Here is a 24,520-nt window from a genome sequence, read left to right on the forward strand (position 1 = left end):
ACCAGAATCAGTTGTTGGAGAAAATTAAAGTTCAGTGGTTTTCCTTTTTTTTTTTTGTAAGAGAAAATTAAAGGTGGTTTTTTTTTTAAATTTTGCTTTATTGAGGTTTATATTACACATTCTAAGTGTATGGTTTGATGAGTTCTAACATGTCTTCACTTGTGTGACCACCAATAGGATCGAGATACAGAACAGCGTCTTACCCCAGAAGGTTCCCTTGGGATCATCTCCTCATTTGCCCCTGTCAGCAGTTACTGATTTGCTTTCTGTCACTATGGATTAGGCTTGTCTTTACTAAAGTTTCATGTACGTGAAATCATAACAACATGTTCTCTTGTGTTTGGCTTCTCTTGCTCAGCATGATATTTTTAAGGTTCACCCATATTGCATGTATCAGGAATATAATCCTTTTTATTATTGAGTAGTGTTCTATTGTATGTATATACCACAGTTTATTTCTCCCTTCATCCTTTGCTAGATTTTGGGGTTTTTTCACATTGCGCTATTCAGTATAAACCTGCTCTCAACATTCATGTGCAAGTCTTTGAGTGGACATATATTTGCGTTTCTCTTGAGTGAATGCACCTTGTTGGGTCACGTGGCTTAACTTAAAAAAATTTTAATCACTGTGGTGCATATGTAGTGATTATTAGTGATTATCTCATAATTTTATTTTCTTGATGATTAATGATGTTGAGTGTATTTCATTTGTATTTTAGTTTGCAAATGTTTGTTCAAATTCTTCACCCGTTTTTAATGAAGACGTAAGACTTATTTTTGTGTTCTGAACATAAGTTCTTTGTCACATAAAATGTGCTATGAATGTTGAGTTTTAAATACTCCAAATGAATGGCTAGAGAATTACTATTTGTAGAAATATTTATATGTCAAAGGGATGCTAACAATTTACTTTATTGCTCTAAAATAGAAAAGTTGCCAGAATGCTGTGGAGTTTTAGTGGAAAACATGATAGCTGGTGTTACTGAATAAATTTGAGTGTTAAATGTCAATGTAAGCTAACGGCCAAGATAGGGACCACTGCAGGGTGGTTACTTGCAGCTATGACTCAACTGGTCCTTCACTGCCAAACATACCTGGGGTTGGATCATTGGCCTGACATTTGCAAATTGAGGAACCTTAGGGCAAATCAGTGAACTTCTGAACTGCCTTCGTCTTCAGTTATATGGGGATTTCCCCACTTTTGAGATACTTGTAAGGATTGTATGAGATGAAGGGATGAGACAAGGTATATAAAAGTCCTAGCACAGAGCGTGTCATATAATATGGCTTCACAAGTACCCTCATCTCCTTTCCAGTCGTTTTTTGTTTTTGTTTTTGTTTTTTTGAGACCATCTCACTCTGTTGCCCAGGCTGGAGTGCCTCTTCATTTTTATTTCTTTATTCAGCAAATATTGATCAAATGTGCTTTGTACCAGGTACTGAGCTCTACGTTGGGATATAATGGTGATCAAGGAGATTGTAGATTCTGGCAGGGAAAACTGACATCAAACACGGCGACCCGACATAGTGAGACCCTTTCTCTACTAGAAGAACTTTAAAAATCACCTAGGTGTGGGCCGGGCACGGTGGCTAACGCCTGTAATCCCAGCGCTTTGAGATGCTGAGGCAGGTGGATCACGAGGTCAGGAGATCGAGACCATCCTGGATAACACGGGGAAACCCCGTCTCTACTAAAAATACAAAAAAATTAGCCGGGCGTGGGGGCGGGTATCTGTAGTCCCAATTACTCGGGAGGCTGCAGCAGGAGAATGGCATGAACCCAGGAGGCGGATCTTGCATCGAGTCAAGATCACGCCACTGCACTCCAGCCTGGGCGACAGAACGAGACTCCATCTCAAAAAAAAAAAAAAAGAAACCAAGGATATAGAATAAAACAAGAGTGTAGATTTGGGCATTGAGGCCTTCAAATTGGATTGTTCCCAATGTCCAGAAGAAAAAAATTTAGAAGAGACCCAAATCAGAAAACAAAAGTTGGGCTGAATTCAATGCGAATTATTTTCTAGCTCAATATTAATACTGCTTATGTCAGCTGAATTTCAGCCTTTCAATAACAGCTAGTCAAGTATTTTTTTAGTTGGTTCCTATTGATCGTCATCTTATTTCAGTGGAATCCATTATATTGAAGATGTCAAGTTCCTCATTTCCCATACAAAGAATGTGAGATTCATCTTTCTTGAATCTTTGCTAAGTGTTTAAGGGGACTTTTGGCATCTTTTCAGGAGGACTATAATTGGGCCCTCTAACTAAAAAGTCTCCTATGCCCCTTAGAGAGATGAGATTTTTTTTTTTTGACCTTGTACCCACCAACATTGGTGGGAGGCTCAGAGGGGACTGTGTTTGTAACTTTGTAGCACTTTATAAATAGTGACCTGTTGTATGGGCATTATAGGACAGTCCGTGGGGTGGGGCGGGGGATGGGGGAGGTGGACAAATGAGGTCTGGTTTAAAGAATGAGAAGTGTGACCAGGCATGGTGACTCATGCCTGTAATCCAGCACTTTGGGATGCTGAGGCAGGAGGATCACTTGAGCCCAGGAGTTTGAGGTTACAGTAAGCTATGATTGTGCCACTGGGCTCCAGCCTGGGTGACAGAACTAGACCCTGTCTCTCAAAAAAGAAGAAGAGGTGTGTATCCTTCTAAATGATAAAACAGATCACTCCCCTGCTTACATAAAACTTTCCGGTGGCTGGCCAGGCACGGTGGCTCATGCCTGTAATCCCAGCACTTTGGGAGGCCGTGGTGGGCAGATCACGAGGTCAGGAAATCGAGACCATCCTGGCTAACATGGTGAAATCCTGTCTCTACTAAAAACACAAAAAATTAACCAGGTATGGTGGCATGCACCTGTAGTCCCAGCTACTCGGGAGGCTGAGGCAGGAGAATCGCTTGAACCAGGGAGGTGGAGGTTGCAGTGAGCTGAGATTGCGCCACTGCACTCCAGCCTGGGTGACAGAGACTCTGTCTCAAAAAAAAAAAAAAAAGAAAAAAAAATTAGATGGGTGTGGTGGCATGTGCCTGTAATCCCAGCTACTGGGGAGCCTGAGGCAGGAGAATCGCTTGAACCTGGGAGGCAGAGGTTACAGTGAGCCGAGATTGCACCACTGCAGTCTGCCTGGGTGACAGAGCTAGACTCTGTCTCAAAAACAGAAAAACAAAAAAACAACTTTCCAGTGGCTTCTCACTGCTCTGAGTATAAACTCCAGGCTCTTCCATTGCAACCAACAGGATCTGGTGATTCGACCCCAGCCCCCGTTTCCAGGCCCTCATCACCTTGATCCTCTCTTAACCTATCCTGCTCCAGCTGCACTGGCTGCCTTCCTATTCCTCCAGCGTACCAAGATTGTTTCTGCCACAGGGCCTTTGCATCTGCTGTTCTCTTCGCCTGGACTCCTCTTGGTTCTTTTTTTTTTTTCTTTGAGATGGAGTCTCACTCTGTCGCCCAGGCTGAAGTGCAGTGGCGCGATCTCGGCTCACTGCAAGCTCCGTCTCCCGGGTTCATGCCATTCTCCTGCCTCAGCCTCCCAAGTAGCTGGGACTACAGGCATCCGCCACCACGCCCGGCTAATTTTCTTGTATTTTTAGTAGAGACAGGGTTTCACCGTCTTAGCCAGGATGGTCTCGATCTCCTGACCTCGTGATCCGCCCGCCTGGGCCTCCCAAAGTGCTGGGATTACAGGTGTGAGCCACCGTGCCTGGCCATAGAGCGGTCTCTTCCTTTTCCTGTTGGGTCTCTGCTCAAATGTCATGTCAGAGAGGCAGACCTCTGGGGCGGTCTATCTGAGGGAATGCACCCATCTCCCTTCCTCTGACCAGTTAGTTACCTTGCTTATTCTTTCAAAGCTCTTACCACCACCTGAAGTCATCTATCTGGTTTGGTTATTTTATTGTTTAGTAGCAGTCTTTATTTTATTATTATTATTTTTTTTTTGATGGAGTCTCACTCTGTTGCCCAGGCTGGAGTGCAGTAGCATGATCTCGGCTCACCACAACCTCTGCCTCCCTGGTTCAAGCGATTCTCCTGCCTTAGCTTCCTGAGTAGCTGGGACTACAGGCACGTGCCACCATGCCCAGCTGATTTTTGTACTTTTAGTAGAAACGGGGTTTCACTATGTTGGCTGGTCTTGAACTCCTGACATCAAGTGATCCGCCCACCTCGGCCTCCCAAAGTACTGGGATTACAGGCATGAGCCACCACGCCAGGCTGATAGCAGTCTTTCCTAGAATGTGGATGCCTTGGAAAACAGGGATTTTGCCTTGTTTCCCTAGAACCTAGAATGGCATCTGGCACACAGCAGATGCTACATCTATTGTAAATGAATGAATGAAAGAAGTGTCCTTGCAGCCACACTGGCAGCCGTAACATAGTGGGTATAAATCTAGACTCTGGAGTCTCAAGTGCAAATGTCATTGGCCTCTCCTCCAGCCTCCTCAAGGGGCACTCAATGAAAGAACCTGGAAGCGCCCTGATATGACTGTGGTTGGACTGACATGACTGCCAGATGGTGGGACTTGGTCTGGAGCAGAGACTACTTGGAATGGTAGAGGCAAAACTCAACAGCCCCTGGAGCTGCGCTTGTGGTGGAGCTGGACCCTGATTTTAGCTGGACCTTGTTTTTAGAGACAGGGTTTCCTTCTGCAGTCTCAAACTCCTAGCCTTGATTGATCCTCCTGCCTTGGCCTCCCAAAGTGCTGGGACTACAGGTGCATGCAACCACACCTGGCTAATTTTCTTTTCTTCTTTCTTTTCTTTTCTTTTTTTTTTTTTTTTTTTTGATGGAGTCTTGTTCTGTTGCCCAGGCTGGAGTGCAATGGTGCGATCTCGGCTCACTGCAACCTCTGCCTCCTGGGTTCAATCCATTCTCCTGCCTCAGCCTCCCAAGTAGCTGGGACTACAGGTGTGTGCCACCGTACCTGGCTAATTTTTGTATTTTTAGTAGGGACGAGACTTCACCATGTTGGCCAGGCTGGTCTCGACCTCCTGACCTCAGGTGATCCACCCACCTTGGCCTCCCAAAGTGCTGGGACTACAGGCACATGCAACCACGTCTGGCTAATTTTCTTGAGTTTTAGTAGAGACTGGGTCTCGTTATGTTGTCCAGGCTGGTCCCGAGCCCTAACTACTGGGACAGAAACAAGATGGTAAGATAGAGAAGGAAGAGTGGCCTGCTCAGATGGGGTGGTCCAGAGGCCTCTCGGGGGAGGTGACTCCTTTTTATTTTTTTTGAGATGGAATCTAGCTCTGTCGCCCAGCCTGAAGTGCAGTCGTGTGTTTCATGTGCGTCCGTGTGAAGAGACCACCAAACAGGCTTTGTGTGAGCAACATGGCAGTTTATTTCACCTGGGTGCAGGCGGGCTGAGTCCGAAAAGAGAGTCAGCAAAGGTTGGTGGATTATCATTACTTCTTACAGGTTTTGGGATAGGGGGTGAAGAGCCATGTTTTGCAGGCACGGGTGGATCTCACAAAGTACATTCTCAAGGGTGGGGAGAATTACAAAGAACCTTCTTAAGGGTTGGGGAGATTACAAAGTACCTTTTTAAGGGTGGGGGAGATTACAAAGTACATTGAACAGTTAGGGTGGGGCAGAAACAAATCACAATGGTGGAATGTCACAGTTAAGGCTATTTTTACTTCTTGTGTGGATCTTCAGTTACTTCAGGCCATCTGGATGTGTACATGCAAGTCACAGGGGATGCAATGGCTTGGCTTGGGCTCAGAGGCCTGACAGTGTGATCTTGGCTCACTGCAAACTCTGCCTCCTGGGTTCAAGCAATTTTTGTGCCTCAGCTTCCCGAGTAGCTGGGATTACAGGTGCCCACCACTATGCCCAGCTAATTTTTGTATTTTTAGTAGAGACAGAGTTTCACCAGATTGGCCAGGCTGGTCTCGAACTCCTGTCTCATGTGTCTGTGTGAAGAGACCACCAAACATGCTTTGTGTGAGCAACATGGCTGTTTATTTCACCTGGGTGCAGGCGGGCTGAGTCCGAAAAAGGAGTCAGCAAAGGGTGGTGTGATTATCACTGGTTCTTATAGATGTGGGGATAGGCGTTGGAGTTAAGAGCAGTGTTTTGGGGGCAGGAGGTGGATCTCATAAAGTACATTCTCAAGGGTGAGGAGAATTACAAAGAAACTTCTTAAGGGTGGGGGAGGTTATAAAGAACCTTCTTAAGAGTGGGGCAGATTACAAAGTACATTGATCAGTTAGGGTGGGGCAGAAACAAATGACAATGGTGGAATGTCTTCAGTTAAGGCTGTTTTCACTTCTGTGGATCTTCAGTTGCTTCAGGCCATCTGGATGTATACGTGCAGGTCACTGGGATATGATGGCTTAGCTTGGACTCAGAGGCCTGGCATTCCTGTCTTCTTATGTTAATAAGAAAAATAAAACAAAATAGTGGTAAAGTGTTGGGGTGGCGCAAATTTTTGGGGGTGATATGGAGAGATAATGGGCGATGTTTCTCAGGGCTGCTTCGAGCGGGATTAGGGGCGGCATGGGAACCTACAGTGGGAGAGATTCAACTGAAGAAAGATTTTGGGGTAAGGGCTGATACTGTGGGGTTGTTAGAAGGAGCATTTGTCATATAGAATTATTGGTGATATAGAATTATTGAATTATTGGTCATATAGAATTATTGTCATATAGAATCATACGGTTTTGTATGAATTGAGAAACTAAACAGAAGACACACGGTCCGAATAAGAGAAGGAGAAAAACAGGTGTTAAAGGACTAAGAATTGGGAGGACCCAGGACATCCAGTTAAGAGAGTGCCCAAGGGGGTTCAGCATAATTATTTGCTTGGTTGGCAAGTTTTTGGACTCTATCCTTGAGTTTTTTTATGTTGTCATATACCAGGCCAGATTGATTTAGGTAAAAACAACACTCTTCATTTAAAAATATACAGAGTCGTCCTTTTTCAGCAATGAGTAAATTGAGGCCTTGGCGATTTTGGAGGAAAGAGAATTCCAAAGCCAGCAATTGTTTCTTTTTTTTTTATTTATTTACTTATTTTTTTGAATTATACTTTAAGTTATAGGGTACATGTGCACAATGTGCAGGTTTGTTACATATGTAAACATGTGCCATGTTGGTGTACTGCACCCATTAACTCGTCATTTACATTAGGTGTATCTCCTACTGCTATCCCTTCCCCCTCCCCCACCACACAAGAGGCCCCAGTGTGTGATGTTCCCCTTCCTGTGTCCAAGTGTTCTCATTGTTCAGTTCCCATCTGTGAGTGAGAACATGCGGTGTTTGGTTTTTTGTCCTTGTGATAGTTTGCTGAGAGTGATCGTTTCCAGCTTCATCCATGTCTCTACAAAGGACATGAACTCATCCTTTTTTATGGCTGCATAGTACTCCATGGTGTATCTGTGCCACATTTTCTTAATCCATTCTATCATTGATGGACATTTGTGTTGGTTCCAAGTCTTCGCTATCGTGAATAGTGCCGCGATAAACATATGTGTTCATATGTCTTTATAGCAGCATGATTTATAATCCTTTGGGTATGTATCCAGTAATGGGATGGCTGGGTCAAATCATATTTCTAGTTCTAGATCCCTGAGGAATCACCACACTGTCTTCCACAATGGTTGAACCAGTTTACAGTCCCACCAACAGTGTAAAAGTGTTCCTATTTCTCCACATCCTCTCCAGCACCTGTTGTTTCCTGACTTTTTAATGATCGCCATTCTAACTGGTGTGAGATGATATCTCATTGCGGTTTTGATTTGCATTTCTCTGATGGCCAGTGATGATGAGCATTTTTTCATGTGTCTGTTGGCTGCATAAATGTCTTCTTTTGAGAAGTGTCTGTTCATATCCTTTGCCCACTTTTTGATGGGGTTTGTTTTTTTTCTTGTAAATTTGTTGGTGTTCTTTGTAGATTCTGGATATTAGCCTTTTGTCAGATAAGTAGATGGCAAAAATTTTCTCCCATTCTCTAGATTGCCTGTTCACACTGATCCTAGTTTCTTTTGCTGTGCAGAAGCTCTTTAGTTTAATTAGATCCCATTTGTCAGTTTTGGCTTCTGTTGCCATTGCTTTTGGTGTTTTAGACATGAAGTCCTTGCCCATCCCTATGTCCTGAATGGTATTGCCTAGGTTTTCTTCTAGGGTTTTTACGGCTTTAGGTCTAACATTTAAGTCTTTAATCCATCTTGAATTAATTTTTGTATAAGGTGTAAGGAGGGGATCCAGTTTCAGCTTTCTACATAGGGCTAGCCAGTTTTCCCAGCACTATTTATTAAATAGGGAATCCTTTCCACATTTCTTGTTTTTGTCAGGTTTGTCAAAGATCAGATGGTTGTAGATGTGTGGTATTATTTCTGAGGGCTCTGTTCTGTTCCATTGGTCTATATGTCTGTTTTGGTACCAGTACCATGCTGTTTTGTTTACTGTAGCCTTGTAGTATAGTTTGAAGTCAGGTAGCATGATGCCTCCAGCTTTGTTCATTGGGCTTAGGATTGTCTTGGCAATGCGGGCTCTTTTTTGGTTCCATATGAACATTAAAGTAGTCTTTTGCAACTCTCATCAGCCCAGTTTAATATTACCTATTTATTATAATGTAATGCTGCTCGCACAACTGAGAAAACACTGTTGCTTTACCCCCTCCAGCTCTGTAGCAGCCACGTGGAAATCATAGAACTGTAAACATATGCTAATTACACAACCTATGTAGGCAATCAATATTAAGAAAAATTTTTACTGCCCAGTAATTCTGTGGTTGAAAATGTAGAGTCTAATTTTGATCCGCAGTAACATCTAGGTTAATGTTGATTCAGAAGGAAAACGTTTGTTGTTGCCATGAGAAGAGGCATTGAAATGCTGAATCACCACCACAAATGTTACCACTATTAATATAAGGAGATACATAGGAAGATCGAATTAGACCATCTCGGACCACCAGGTTTACAATTCCACCTGCAGATACATGCAAGAAGTATTGTCACAATACTTATGTCACGTTATTCCGTTGAGGCCATCACCAACTAAGCTTATAATTAATGCGTGGTCAATTTGGTCAATGTCACCAGCATAGCATACTAACAAAAACAAGGGTTGCAAACTCAAATGCCTATAAGGCAGAACGTAAGATGGTAGGAAGCAAAGTCTATAGGGAGCTATATAATAGAGGCTGCAGATTCATGGCAGATTCTAAAGCACAGCAGTCCCCAACATTTTTGGCACCAGGGACCGACTTTGTGGAAGACAATTTTTCCACAGGCAGCAAGGGATGGGGCGCAGGATGGTAATGGTCTTGGGATGAAACTGTTCCACCACAAATCATCAGGAATTAGATTCTCATAAGGAATATGCAACCTGGATCCCTCGTGTGTGCAATTCACAACAGGGTTCATGCTCCTGTAAGAATCTAATGATGCTGCTGATCTGACAGGAGGCAGCAATGCAAGCAATGGGGAGCAGCCAGAAATACAGACGAAGCTTCAATTGTTACCCACCATTCACCTCCTGCTCTGTGGCCCAGTTCCTAACAGGCCACAGACCCATGGCCTAACAGTTCCTAACAGTTCCATGGCCCAGGGGTCAGGGACCCCTGCTGTGGCACATTGCTTAATAGAGGACTGTAGCAGCCATGTGCCCCGACCTTTCCTTTTTTTTTTTTTTTTTTTTTTGAGATGCCAGAAACCCAGAATTTATTTATTTATTTATTTATTTATTTATTTATTTATTTATTTATTTATTTTTTAAGACAAGGTCTGTCTCTGTTGCCCAGGTTGGAGTGTAGGAGGGCAATCTCAGCTCACTGTAACATCAACCTCCCAGGCTCAAGCAATCCTCTCACTTCAGCCTCCCACGTTGCTGGGATTACAGGCACACTCCACTACACCCAGCTAATTTTTTTGAATTATTTGTAGACATGGGGTTTTGCCACGTTGCCCAGGCTAGTCTGGAATTCCTGAGCTCAAGCTGTCTGCCCATCTCAGCCTCCCAAAGTGCTGGGATTGCAGGAGTGCACCACCACACCTGGCCTGAAACCCAGATTTTATTTATTTATTTATTCATTTTTTGAGATGGAGTCTTGCTCTATTGCCTAAGCTCGAGTGCAGTGGCGCGATCTTGGCTCACTGCAACCTCCACCTCCCTGGTTCAAGCGATTCTCCTGCCTCAGCCTCCCAAAGTGCTGGGATTACAGGCATGCAACACCACACCCAGCCTGAAACCCAAATTTTTAATATGAAATCAAAGTCTTCAAACCTTGTAGGTGTCATAAAAAGCACACTGAGGACCACTAGTTTGCAACTGCCAATCTAAAATATCATAGACATTATATCACTTTAACCATGAAAAAAAAAGTATGTGAGGCAGAAAATGGAAGCAACCATGCCTAATTTATTGTTGAATACTTTTTCCGTATACCAAGAGCTTCGTTTGCACTAGCATCTGAAACTATATCCAGAATGACACTGGTTTTCATAAAAGTGTTGATCCTCACACGTCTTTATAGTCTTGCACCTAGCACAGTGGAGTGAAACACTTTAAATAGCACTTGTTCCTTGAGTATATATGGAAAAAAGTGAAGTATTGATAAGTGTTCAGCTAATATGAGCAGCATCTCAGGAGTTTCCAATTCTTGAATTACCAGGGAGTATTTTTACCATTTTCCCCCAGTGAAAGGCCTATTTTGAGAGACTTACCCTCCAAAATGAATGTATTAAGTCATGTTCCTTTTTTTTTTTTTTTTTTTTTTTGAGACAGGGCCTTGCTCTGTTGCCGAGGCTGGAGTGCAGTAGCATGATAGTTACAGGAAAGGGGTCCCAATCTAGACCCCAAGAGAGGGTTCTTGGATCTTGTGCAAGAAAGAATTCAGGGTGATGCCACAGTGTGAAGTGAAAGCAAGTTTATTAAGAAAGTAAAGGAGGAGGCGCACGGTGGCTCACTCCTGTAATCCCAGCACTTTGGGAGGCCGAGACAGGTGGATCACGAGGTCAGGAGATCAAGACCATTCTGGTTAACACGGTGAAACCTCATCTCTACTAAAAATACAAAAAAATTAGCCAAGTGTGGTGGCGGGCGCCTGTAGTCCCACCTACTCTGGGGGCTGAGGCAGGAGAATGGGATGAACCCGGGAGGCAAAGCTTGCAGTAAGCCGAGATCGTGCCACTGCACTCCAGCCTGGGTGACAGAGGGAGACTCCATCTCAAAAAAAAAGAGAGAAAGTAAAGGAATAAAAGAATGGCTACCCCATAGACGGAGCAGCCGTGAGGGCTGCTGGTTGCCCATTTTTATGGTTATTTCTTGATGATATGCTAAACAAGGAGTGGATTTTTCATGCCTCCTCTTTTTAGACCATATAGGGTAACTTCTTGATGTTGCCGTGGCATTTGTAAACTGTCATGGTGCTGGTAGGAGTGTAGCAGGGAGGATGATGGGAGGTCAGTCTTGTCTCTATTTTGGTTTTGGTGGGTTTTGGCCAGCTCCTTCACTGCAACCTGTTTTATCAGCAAGGTCTTTATGACTGGTATTTTGTGCTGACCTTCTATGTCATCCTGTGACTTAGAATGCCTTAACCATCAGGGAATGCAGCCCAGTAGTTTCAGCCTCATTTTTCCCGGCTCCTATTTAAGATGGAGTTGCTCTGGTTCACACACCTCTGACATGATCTCTGCCCACTGCGGCTTCCACCTCCTGGGTTCAAGAGATCCTCCTGCCTCACCCTCCCAAGGTGCTGGGACTACAGGTGTGTGCCACCACGCTCAGCTAGTTTTTGTATTTTTTGTAGAGACGGTGTTTTTCCATGTTGCCCAGGCTGGTCTCAAACTCCTGAGCTCAAGCAATCCTTCTGTCTCAGCCTCCCAAAGTACTGGGATTACAGGCATGTCCCACCATGCCCAGACTAATATTTACTTTTAATCAGACTAAGATAGGGTTACTACTTGAGTTGCTATGGCTCCAGCTGAAAGAAAGCCTGTGCAGTCATATCACGCATAAACATTTGCTTTATGCTAAAAATATGGTGGACCTGGCATTACAGCTATTACAAATCTCCTAAGGTGTCTCGGGTAGTGTATTAGTTACTTTTCATACTGCTATGAAGAAATACTTGAAACTGGGTAATTTATAAAGAAAAAGAGGTTTAATGTACTCACAGTTCCACAAGGCTGGAGAGGCCTCAGAATCATGGTGGAAGGCAAAGAAGGAGCAAAAAGGTATGTCTTACCTGGCAGCAGGCAAGAGAGCACGTGCAGGGAAACTGCCCTTTATAAAACCATCAGATTTAGTGCGATGTATTCACTATCACGAGAACAGTATGGGAAAAACCTGCCCCCATGATTCGATTACCTCCTACCGGGTCCCCCCCACGACACATGGGGATTATGGGAACTACAGTTCAAGATGAAATTTGGGTGGGGACGCAGCCAAAGCATATCGGGTAGCAACAACCTAGGGTCAGTTTTGCAGGTGGTAAAGCCATTTACCAAGATAGTTGTAGGTAAAGAAGGGCAGATTTATTCGAGAAATTATGAAAATATGTTGCAATGGGCAGCTCAGCAGAGAAGGGGCTACCTGCAAAGAGGCAAGGGCTGGAGGAAAGTTTTATAGGGTCCTGCTGAAGGGTGCTATGTGTGGAATGAGGTCATTGTGCCCGCAGGTTGTTTGTGATTAGCTGTCTCTAACAAATTGTTCATACAATAATTGTTCATTATTGTTCTCTACTTGGGGCTCTCCCCCACCTGGGGACCCTTCCTTATTGTTGCTTACTTATCAGGACTCCACATAAGGGTGTGGAAACTTCATTCATTCATATCTTCAACACAAATTGTAGGTAGCCTGTTTTTTAAAACATTTATTCAACAAATATTTAGTCCAAGCCAGTATTACTTATTACTTTCTCTACTACTTTATGGACTTTTAACTATCTCTGACACTATTCACTATTCTTCCACATTCTCTATTATTTATACCTATGGTAAAATTTGCCAGTTTGACCATACAACTAATACTCACAGGGAATATATAGAGTCTAGAAGAAAATATACAGGTCCTTAAAGGCTGCCCTGCCAACAAAACCACAATGTGGGAACAAACATCACAACTATGCCAAATAATCAATCCTACAATGTCCAAAATTTTACTTTAAAACTGGAATTTCCAGACTTCCTTTCTGCATTAACCAGTTTAACTAGACAGTAACAAAATATTCCTCCTACTTTATGCTGTGGTAGTTTATTTATTTATTTATTTATTTATTTAAGACAGAGTTTGGCTCTTGTTGCCCAGGCTGGAGTGCAGTGGCACGATCTCAGCTCACCACAACCTCCGCCTCCCAGGTACAAGCGATTCTCCTTCCTCAGCCTCCCGAGTAGCTGGGATTACAGGCATGTACCACCACGCCCGGGTAATTTTGTATTTTTAGTAGAGACGGGGGGTTTCTCCGTGTTGGTCAGGCTGGTCTAGAACCCCTGACCTCAGGTGATACCCCTGCCTCAGCCTCCCAATGTGCTGGGATTACAGCTGTGAAGCCACCGCGCCCGGCTGCTGTGATAGTTGAGATGTAAACCAAAAATAAAATTCTAAGCCACCCAATCCGACTGAATGGACCCTTCCTGTTGACCAAGGACATTCCAAAGTAAACTGAAAAGACCAGCTTAGGCCATGATGGGAAGGGGAGGTGTCAACATGCCTCATTCTACCTTCCTCCCTCTGGAATCCAGACACAACTGACCAGCATTAACATTAAAACAGAGATCTTAAGCTGGGCACAGTGGCTCATGCCTGTAATCCCAGCACTTTGGGAGGCCAAGGTGGGATCACCTGAGGTCAGAAGTTCAAGACCAGCCTGGCCAGTATGGTGAAGCATGTCTCTACTAAAAATACAAAATTAGCCGGACATTGTGGTGCACGTCTGTCATCCCAGCAAGGCAGGAGAATCACTTGAACCCAGGAAGCAGAGGTTGCAGTGATCCAGGATCATGCCATTGCACTCCAGCCTGGTTAACGGAGCGAGACTCCGCCTCATTAAAAAAAAAAAAAAAAAAAAAGCCGGGCGTGGTGGTGGGCACATGTAATCCCAGCTACTAGGGAGGCTGAGGCAGGAGAATGGTGTGAACCAGGGAGGCGGAGCTTGCAGTGAGCCGAGATTGTGCCACTGCACTCCAGCCTGGAGAGAAATGCATTTTAATTGCATTAGCAGTGATTTAATTTTTTTAGATGCTAAAACTTATGGGTGAAAGTGGATTAAATGTAGCCAAATGCAACATCAAAATCTTCAGGCACAAAAACCCATTAACTTTTTCATACTCTCAGAAGATGAGCCTAATTTCAAATGAAAGCTGCCTCCAGAATATATTGTTAAGCGTATTCTAGATATAATTCATTTTGGCAAACATACTGTAGAAATTCACATAACATTTTACTGTACTAAAAGTAAATTGCCCATGTAACAAAAAATATCTTTTCAGAGCTTCAAATGAATTTTAAAGGATGACTGATGGTCCTTGGAAGAGAAACAGTAAACAAATAAGGTTTGTAGCAATGATGTATGAGTTAGAAATTGCAGTTCCAGATGATCTCTTTATTAAAGAGATGATCTACACTTAATTTGGTCAACTGTTATGAACATAGTTCATGTTAAGTCTCCATTTAAATACAACCGTAAATACCAAAGTTAATCTTCTTTTCTTTCTTTTTTTTTTTTCTTAAGACAGAGTCTTGCTCTGTTGCCCTTCCTGGTGTGCAGTGGCGTGATCTCGGCTCACTGCAACCTCCACCTCCTGGGCTTGAGCGATCCTACTGCCTCAGCCCCCCAAGTAGCTGGGAGGACAGGTGCAAGCCACGGCACTCAGCTAATTTTTGCATTTTTCGTAGAGATGGGGTTTCACCATGTTGCCCAATTTGGTCTCGAACTCCTGAGCTCAAGTGATCCGCCCGCCTTGGCCTCCCAAAGTGCTGGGATTACAGGCATGAGCCACCGTGCCTGGCCAGAAAATTGTAAACACACACAAACTCTCAAGTGGCCTAATTCCCTCTCACCAAACCAATGACAATACAGATAAAAGAGAATAACTTGTGTTCATTTTTGTACAAACAAAAAAGATATAAATTGTGAATGATGCATGATTTTTAATTACAAGTAAACTGGGCAAATGCTTCTGCATTATTTAAAGCTAAAAGGTGATCAGTGGAAACTTTCCTCTGTTAGTACTCTAATACTTTTTATATTTATCGGCTCACTACAACCTGTGCCTACCAGGTTCAAGCAATTCTCCTGTCTCAGCCACCTGAGTAGCCGAGACCACAGGCACGCACTACCATGTCCGGCTAATTTTGTATTTTTAATAGAGACAGGGTTTCACCGTGTTGGCCATGCTGGTCTTGAACTCCTGACCTCAACCTATCCGCCTGCCTTGGCCTCCCAAAGTTCTGGGATTACAAGCGTGAGCCACCGCGCCCAGCCTTATTATAATTGTTACTATTTAAATCTCTTTTGCTCTCTCCTTCAAGAGAGACCTCATCCCATTCAGTTGCATCCATTTATTTATTCATCTTCTGCCTCCTGGGCTCGAGAGATCCTCCAGCGTGAGTCTCCCAAGTAGCTGGGACTACAGGCTCACACCACCATGCTTGGCTAAATTTTGTAGGTTTTGGAGAGACAGGCTCTTGCCACGTTGCCTAGGCTGGTCTCAAACTCCTGGGCTCAGATGATCCACCTGCCTTCGCCTCCCAAAGCACTGGGACGTGAGCCACCACGCCCAGCCGCAAGTACTTTTACACAAAATGCAAACACTATTCTTCCATCATAAAAGTGATACCACAGCTTCTGTGAAGTTTTGCCAGGTAGTACTCATAATTACCTTGGGTAAACTTTTTGATGTTAAACTGTATCTTCTTCTTACGAGTTTTTCCATTGTATTAACTGCTTTTACAACAACACAAATAACAAGTTATTTTACAAACCATTTAGAAATTTCTGTACTATGGTCCCAGTAATGTAAAATATATTAATGCCTATTACATTCAGATAAATTATACACTTGGAAACCACATACTTATGACTTACAGAAACTTACATAAACAAATGATAGAAATTATATGCTCAATTTTTAGGTATATAGTCTTAAATTAAGCTTAAATATACATTCTCAAGATAAATTAACAGTTCAGGGCTTCACAACTTGAAATCTGTGGAAGATGACATTGGAGACAACAGAACTCTGGTGGAATTCTTAGATGGAATTTGCCGAAACTTTTTTTTTTTTTTTTTTTCTGAGATGGAGTGTCGCTCTGTCGCCCAGGCTGGAGTGCAGTGGCGCAATCTCAGCTCACTGCAAGCTCTGCCTCCCGGGTTCACGCCATTCTTCTGCCTCAGCCTCCCGAGTAGCTGGGACTACAGGCGCCCACCGCCACGCCCGGCTAATTTTTTATATTTTTAGTAGAGATGGGGTTTTACTATGTTAGCCAGGATGGTCTCGATCTCCTGACCTTGTGATCCACCCGCCTTGGCCTCCCAAAGTGAAACTTTTCTTTAAAATAGAGATCGGATCTTGCTGTATTGCCCAGGCTGGTCTCAGACTCCTTGCCTTAAGCAGTCCTCCCACCTCAGCCTCCTAAAGTGCTGGGATTACAAGCGTGAAGCATTACATCCAAGTGAAACTTCTTGAGATGGTTACATAATGTCTAAATCTGCTGGTGTAGAAGTTAGTAAAGTGTAGAACTGAATAAATATTAAATATTAGATCAAGTTTCTCATGTTTACCTTAACGTATAAAGATTTATCTTAAAGCACTGATTTTCACAAAATAACATCAGTGTGAAATTGGAAAAGAAGCCAAATATTTTATTTCATGTATCTGGGAAATGAGGTGCTTTAGTCAACTGAATCTGCCCAAAACTAAAAAGCATTAATTAAAAAGTACTTAACTCAGAAATTATAAAAATAGGAGACATCAATAAAATAAATTCTACACAGAATACGCCAACCATACACTACTCTTTTTTGATAATAAAAAATGTATTTACTGAGCCAGTTGTGGTGGCTGACGCCTGTAATCCCAGCACCTTGGAAGGCCAATGAGAGTGGATCAGTTGAGGCCAGGAGTTTGAGACCAGCCTGGCCAACATGGCGAAATGCCGTGTCTACTAAGAATACAAAAATGAGCCGGGCACGGTGGCACGCACCTGTAATCCCAGGTACTCCGAAGGATGAGGCAGGATAATTGTTTGAACTCAGGAGGTGGAGGTTGCAGTGAGCCAAAATCATGCCACTGCACTCCAGCCTGGGTGACAGAGTGAGTCTCTGTCTCAAAAAAAAAGGAAAAGAAAAAAAGTCAGTTGCAGTGGCTCACGCCTGTAATCCCAGCACTTTGGGAGGCCGAGGCAGGCGGATTACAAGGTCAGGAGATCGAGACCACCCTGGCCAACATGGTGAAACCTCCTCTCTACTAAAAACGCAAAAATTAGGCTGGGCACGGTGGCTCACACCTGTAATCCCAGCACTTTGGGAGGCCGAGGCGCGGAGATCACGAGATCAGGAGATTGAGACCATCCTGGCTAACACAGTGAAACCCTGTCTCTACTAAAAATACAAAAAAATTAGCTGGACGTGGTGGCAGGCACCTGTAGTCCCAGCTACTTGGGAGGCTGAGGCAGGAGAATGGCGTGAACCCGGGAGGTGGAGTTTGCAGTGAGCTGAGATCCCACCACTGCACTCCAGCTTAGGCGACAGAGCCAGACTGTGTCTCAAAAACAGGAAAGAAAACAAAAGAAAATTTGGACTATTGCCAATTACAAATATTTTTAGAGAAGAATTCAAAACAGTAACTGTGGATGATGGAAACAATAGTTATGATAAAAGTCTGATGAAACTTCCCAGTTCACAAGGAAATTTAATTACTTATGTGCAGCATTTTAAGACAGTAATCAGAATCATGACTGACAGCATCATATCAGGGCCACCAGACTTTTATAAATTTCATACAATCTTCAGAAATAATTAATAACTTTTTTTTTTTAAGATAGATTCTACCTCTGTCACCCAGGCGGGAGTGCAGTGGCATGATCTCGGCTCACTGCAACCTCCGCCTCCTGGGCTCAAGCAATTCTCCTGTCTCAGCCTCCCGAGTAGCTGAGACTACAGGCATGTGCCACCAGGCATGTTTAATTTTTGTATTTTTAGTGGAGACAGGGTTTCACTCTATTAGGCTGGTCTGGAACTCCCGACCTCAGGTGATCCACGTGCCTTTGTCTCCCAAAGTGCTGGGATTACAGGCATGAGTGATGGTGCCCAGCCATTCATGACATGTTTGTACAAATATAACTTTAGCAAATATTTAGCATAACTATCAAAATTACAAATCATATTAAATTTGTATAAATGTATGCAATTTTTGGAACACGTATATCAACAATATACCCATAAATATAACTGAGATGAGATCTAATGTCACCTCACTTGACATTGCCTTCCCATGCAGTATCGCCACATTTGACAATGCCTGCCCATTTAATCTGCCAAATAAATCGAATCACTTAATACCTGTACAAGATGAGAGATACATTCTTTGGACTCCCCAAGGGATGCACCTGAAAAAATCCCAAAGTTAGTTTTAAACCAAAAAGACTTGATTTAGGATTTTGACACTGGAGAAACCCATCAAAGACATCAAGTTTGAAAACACTTGATCAAAACAGAATCACAGGTCACTATTAAAAGAGTATTAATTTAACCAGAGACTTCCAAAGCAGTACAGAAACTTACATGGATATAAAAACCTTAACCCTTTTAAAGGTCAGATTTGCTAAGTGATCAAAAGGGGTACTTGAATTGAATCGACACAGGAAGAGTGTGTACAGGGTTATGAGTGTAGGCAGATGGTTACTTTGGTCATATCTCCATTTGCCACCTGATTACACATGAGAATGGCATCTTTACTCACCAGAAAGCCAGTATTATAGGAGGTGTAGGAGGCATTCTTGGACTTGAGACAAGAACATTGTTGTGTAGAAATTTCATTGACTGTGTTAAAATTATTCTCCATGGGCTGGAGAACACATAACATGGCCTTTAGAATGAGACGGGCATTGATTGGATGCAAGGTCTCCACACTTACTAGCTGTGTGACATTGGACAGAGTGCTTCATCATTCCGAGACTCAGTTTTTAAAGGAAAAACAACTAACTACCTTGCAAGCTTGCTAGCAGGTTTAAGTGTAATAATGTGTGGGAATGACTGCACCGTGACTAACACGTAGTGACAGCTTAATTAATGTTAACCCTTATCATTATCATATAAGAATGTGAGTTACATAAGAGAGGAATCCTGTCAGTTCGTTCTCTGCTGTGTCCCCAAGACCATGAATCATGGCTGGCATGTAGTAGGCATTTAATAATATATGTTCAACAAGTATTTGGCAGTCTTGGAGGGCAGAAAAGGAGGTGGGGAAGATTTTTAAATAACGTTTTTTAAAAAGTCACATTGTCCTACAATACCGATTTTTCTTGCATATTTAGGAAATTGAGGGTTTTTTCCTAAAACATGCGGGCATATGGGAAATAGGATGCAACATTTGCACTAATGTTTCAGACACAGTTAGAGGTTTCCAAGAGATTTTGCGCTGGGGAGGCTGCTTGCTACAAGCTCCCAAAGCTCTGGGAGGACATAGTATTCATTCCTCCCTCAGCAGAAGCGGTGAGGCAAGAAGCTCTGGGGAACACCCAGCCTTGGACTTTTAGCATAGTGTGTCAGGTCTTCATAGTTTGGGCCCAGGGCACAGAGAAGTCACAGCTCTCCGGCATCCTGTGACCTTTACCCTCTTTGCCAAGGGAAAATGTGGCCCACCAAAGCAAGAAACCTGGGGGCATGGGTCACCCCAGCCCTGGCATCTGCCCAGAGCCCGAGAAGGAAGGAACAATGATCCTCCAGCTACCTCATGGGGCTGGCACAGGTGACCACTGCCCTGGCATCACCCAGCTGTGTCCGGCAGCCTGAACCCCATCTGTGGGGATGTGAGGAGGAAAATACAAAAGTCCTTAGGTGAACACTGAGAAGGCAGATGCAGCAGAAACCTCCAGGCCAGAACTACCCAGTCTTGGACCTATGGTGGAGATAGAGCATAGCTGGCGATCATGTGTACTTACACTCTAAGGTCACCTGGTTGCACTATGGCCTCATCTGTGGCTCTGAAAATGAAGATTTGGAAGGAGATCGTCACAGCTAATGTTTAACAAGCCCCTCCTGTGTGCCAAATCATTCACCCCTCACCACAACTGAATGAGCTAAGGATTCTCATTATATATAGTTTATGGAGAGGGAAGTGCAGACATAAAGAGGTGAATTATCTTACCCAGATCACACAGCTGATAAGTGGTGGAGGCAGAATAGAATCTAAACAGTGTGGCTCCGGAGCCCACATGCATTGATTCGACAAGTGTTTATTGAGCACCTGCCACGGACAAGGCCTTGTGTGATTAAATAGGGTTATAATTAGTAATATAAAAATGAGAAATCACTAATGCTTTTTAGACTTAACATTTTCTTTTTTTGTAGGTTTCAGGCACAGAACTGTATATCCAATAATAGTGAAATGGATCCCACTAATTATGACCGAAATGATGATACATTTAAATGACTTGGATGTTTTATAGGTATGATCTCGTGAAACCTTGAGAGAAACTGAATGATGAATGAAACTATTGTTCCTGTTTCACACAGAAGAAAACTGAGGTTAAAAGGGGTAAAGTAATTTTGCATGGCATGAAGTAGAAATTCAAAGTACAGGAATTTGAACTTGGTTCTGTCCTTTTCTGAAGCCCTTGACCACTATAGACTGAAACATCACCTTGTTTTTCCACTCATTCAACACGTTTTTTTAAAATTATCTAATAGGTTGGCACTCATGATGAGCCCCTGTTCTCATTCTGCAAATGGTGAAGCTCTCTATTGTCCTGACCCCACAGTTCCTGTCCCATGAGCAGGGCCAGCTCACCAAGGAGCTGCAGCAGCACGTAAAGTCAGTGACATGCCCATGCGAGTACCTGAGGAAGGTGAGTGAGTGCAGACAGATGGGGCCTGGTGCCCTTGAGCAGTTCCCGGGTCTCAGCTGCCACACATCTCATAGCGGGTGATGCTGGGGGAAGCTTACGCAGTCACAGTACTGGCTTCTTCCTCTTTTTCTTTCCATACAAGTGGCTTAGGGATGGGGTAGAGTAGTTGACTTATTTGGATGAAAACCACTATCTTCTGTCAGAAACTCAAAAGGAATCATTGCTGGCATGGTAACCTAAAGAAAAACAACCAGACAAGTGCCCAATGACACTTAAAAAGGTTATTTATTATCTTGCCAAGTTTAGGCTGGGCATGGTGACTCATGCCTGTAATCCCAGCATTTTGGGAGGCTGAGGCTGGTGGATCACCTGAGGCCAGGACTTCGAGACCAGCCTGACCAATACGGCAAAACCTCGTCCCTACTAAAAATACAAAAATTAGCCGGGCATGGTGGTGTGAGCCTGTAGTCCCAGCTACTCAGGAGGCTGAGACAGGAGAATTGCTTAGATTCAGGAGGTGGAGGTTTTAGTGGGCTGAGATCACGCCATTGCACTCCAGACTGTGCGACAGAGCGAGACTCTGTCAAAAAAAAAAAAAAAAAATTATCCTGCAAAATTTGAAAAGGAAATTCAAATCAACAGCTTCTAAACTACTTTTTAACATGACTCATAATAAGAAATACATTCTATAGTACATATATATGTTCTATAATTTTGAATAAAAGAATTAACCACATCACATTTATCTTACAACATGTAATACATATTTTTTATTCTCCTTCATTTGTTTTGAATGCTCTGTGCAGTCTACAAAAAGTCCAATAGTAATAATTAAATTTGTCATTAAGTTGAACATTATCTTGTCTTTTAAAATGATAATCTCAAAAATGATCTTTTATTTTTGAGATTTATATAGATACACACACACACACACACACACACACAGAGAGAGAGAGAGAGAGAGAGAGAGAGAGAGAGAGATACAGAGTTTCACTCTGTCGCCCAGGCTGGAGTGCAGTGGCACAATCTTGGCTCACTGCAACCTCCATCTCCCGGGTTCAAGCAATTCCTCTGCCTCAGCCTCTGAGTAGCTGGGACTACAGGTGTGCACCATCATGCCCAGCTAATTTTTGTATTCTTAGTAGAGATGGGGTTTCACCATATTGGCCAGGCTCGTGTCAACTCCTGACCTCGTAATCTGCCCACCGTGGCCTCCCAAAGTGCTGGGACTATAGGTGTGAGCCACTGCACCCGGTCCAAGATAAAATTATTTTAACAATATACTATGAAGAGAAAAACACTGGCTATGAAAGAATATGCATAGTTTTACCCTGTTTAAAAATAAAGATTGAAAGAATACATATGCAAATAAGTTTACTTTTATTTTTGGTAATACTTTACTGGATTGTCTGAATATTGACAATCAGTATGCATCATCAAGCTACATGGCTAACATTGAGTACTCACTGTGTGTGCCAGGCCCTGGGTTCAATGCTCTACATGCACTTATATTTCATTTAATTCTCTCTGCAACCTGAGATGGTATAGCCACCTCATTTTACAGAGTTGAAACTGAGGCTCAGAGACTGAAAGTTAAGCCTGAGGTTACAGTCAATAAGAGGCAGAGCTGGAACTGAAACCTACGTGTGTCTGACCACCAGTTCATGTTCTGACGGCAGGCTAGTCTGCATCACAGAGTGTGGAGTAGACGGTGCATGCCTGCTAGGATGGGCTAGGTATCACTGTAGGTAAGAAACAGCCCCAAACGATGGAAATGTACACCACTGAAGGCTCTTTTCCTGCCCATGCTGCACATCCTCCATGGCTCTCCTGTGCCCTGTGCCCCACATGCCCTCATCCTGCCACAAGAATAAAGGAGCAGCCTCCATATGGGAGCTGTCAGCTGCTCTAAGAGATGAAGGAGAGGGTGGCCAGTCTCAATGGCTCCCAACTCTTTTGCCTCGAGGTGACACGCTTCACTTCCACTCACATCTCTTGGGTCAAAGCAAATCCCATGGGTACATCCACTTTCAAGTGGCCCAGGAGAGAACCTGAAATACTCGTTGGACTCCATTAAGGCCGTCATATGGTGTCAGCCTGCATGGGAGACTGTGGAGGGGCAGAGGAGGAGAGTGGGGAACTGACGGGAAATGACAGGAGGACTAAGTCACCGCAGATTTGCTTTATCCTCAGCCAGGTGGAGTTTGTCCCAGAGCTGCACAAAATCATCACCAGTATGATGAAACGGAGTAGACTTCAGAAAAAGCAGTTTGGTCAGATGTAATCAGCAGTGAACTCAGAAGCAACTGAGTGACATTGAGTCAGTAAATCTCTGACTGCCTCAGTTACCCCATATGATAGTTTTGAGGATGGGAACATTGAGAGAGTTGATTTGGAAGGATATCAAGAGTAAAAATTCCAACATTTTAGTTCCTTTAAGTTAAATCCAGGCACTCTTTTTCCTGCAAGTCTCCTGTTCCTTTCAGATTGCACAGGTGAGAGTGCTCAGATTAGGGCTGGAGGTTGTAAACTATTGCTCCCACACTGACAGTGCCCCCGTGTCGTGCATGTATTCTGTGCATTTTCCTGTGCTAAACACTCTCCCAAAACATCGTGGGGCCTGATTCTTCCTCTTTGTTCCAATGGCCCTGGGTGACTCAAGTGCCCATTCAATGACCAGGACACAGAGGTCTTAGAGAGATGCTCCATGAGGCCCCAGGTGCGAGCCTGTACCCTGCTGGAGCATGAGGCAAGGGACAGGGCATCGTCTGTGGGGATAGTGGGGGTAGTGGTCAGCCAGGCTTGGTGACTCTACTTGCTCACCAGATGATCCTACACCTGCCACCTCCGATGGATCCACTGCGTCTGTGCCTGCCTGTACTGCCGATGCTCCAGTGGATAACTCAGCATCCCAGCCTAGGCCCAATGCCACTGAAGATGGACCTGCCCCCTGGAGACCCAGGAGTCCTACCACTCAGCTGTCCCCAGGAGTGCCCAGACCCTCATTGTTATCCAGGACCTAGGAGCCCTACCCCTGGCCTTCCCTCATCAGCCGTAAATGATGATTTACTGCTGTTACCATCATCACTGCCTTCAGTGACCAAGGGCCTTCCAAGGTGCCAGCTCTGGAATGAAGGATGCCCTTGGGAGGTGATGACACTCAGGTACACGGGTGCTCAACAGATTGCTTCCTCCTATCCTCAGACGGTCTTTGCATGCTTGCAGCCATTGGCACTCCCATTGTATGGAAGGAAACCAGCCCAGGGTCACACAGCTGGTCAGCAGCAACATAGCTGGTCTCAAATCTAAGGTGCCTGGCCATGCCTCCATGAGGGACTGCCTGCAAGGGAGGTTGATCCTGGCTTTGGGGAGCCTTTCCTGGGCTGCACGAATAACCTCCATTGTTCGAGACCCCAAACTCTGCTCACATCTTCCTTTCCCTGTCTCTGCTTGGGCTATGATCACGGTGACTCTAGCAGCCCTTCATGGACATT

General features: G+C 43.9%; 1 protein-coding gene across 21 annotated transcripts in view; it reads left to right on the forward strand.

Annotated features, from left to right (window-relative positions):
* The window catches only part of LOC129393041 (nuclear pore complex-interacting protein family member B9-like), a 50,282-nt gene that overhangs the window by 8,402 nt on the left and 17,360 nt on the right, over positions 1-24,520 (forward strand). For 2 of the 21 annotated variants that reach the window (XM_063598559.1, XM_063598557.1), the window contains exons 2-3: positions 20,530-20,716; positions 20,940-21,026. The exons of 1 other annotated variant lie outside the window; for it this stretch is intronic. In XM_063598559.1, the coding sequence (XP_063454629.1) occupies positions 20,660-20,716; positions 20,940-21,026 (144 nt within the window). In that variant the 5' untranslated portion in view covers positions 20,530-20,659. Of the gene's footprint in view, positions 1-14; positions 14,510-20,529; positions 21,027-24,520 lie in introns of those variants that run through there. 18 more of the 21 variants (XM_063598567.1, XM_063598566.1, XM_063598554.1 and 15 more) reach the window with 17 other exon arrangements.

This window comes from Pan paniscus, chromosome 18, assembly GCF_029289425.2.
Source record: "Pan paniscus chromosome 18, NHGRI_mPanPan1-v2.0_pri, whole genome shotgun sequence".
NCBI classification, from domain to species: Eukaryota; Metazoa; Chordata; class Mammalia; order Primates; family Hominidae; genus Pan; species Pan paniscus.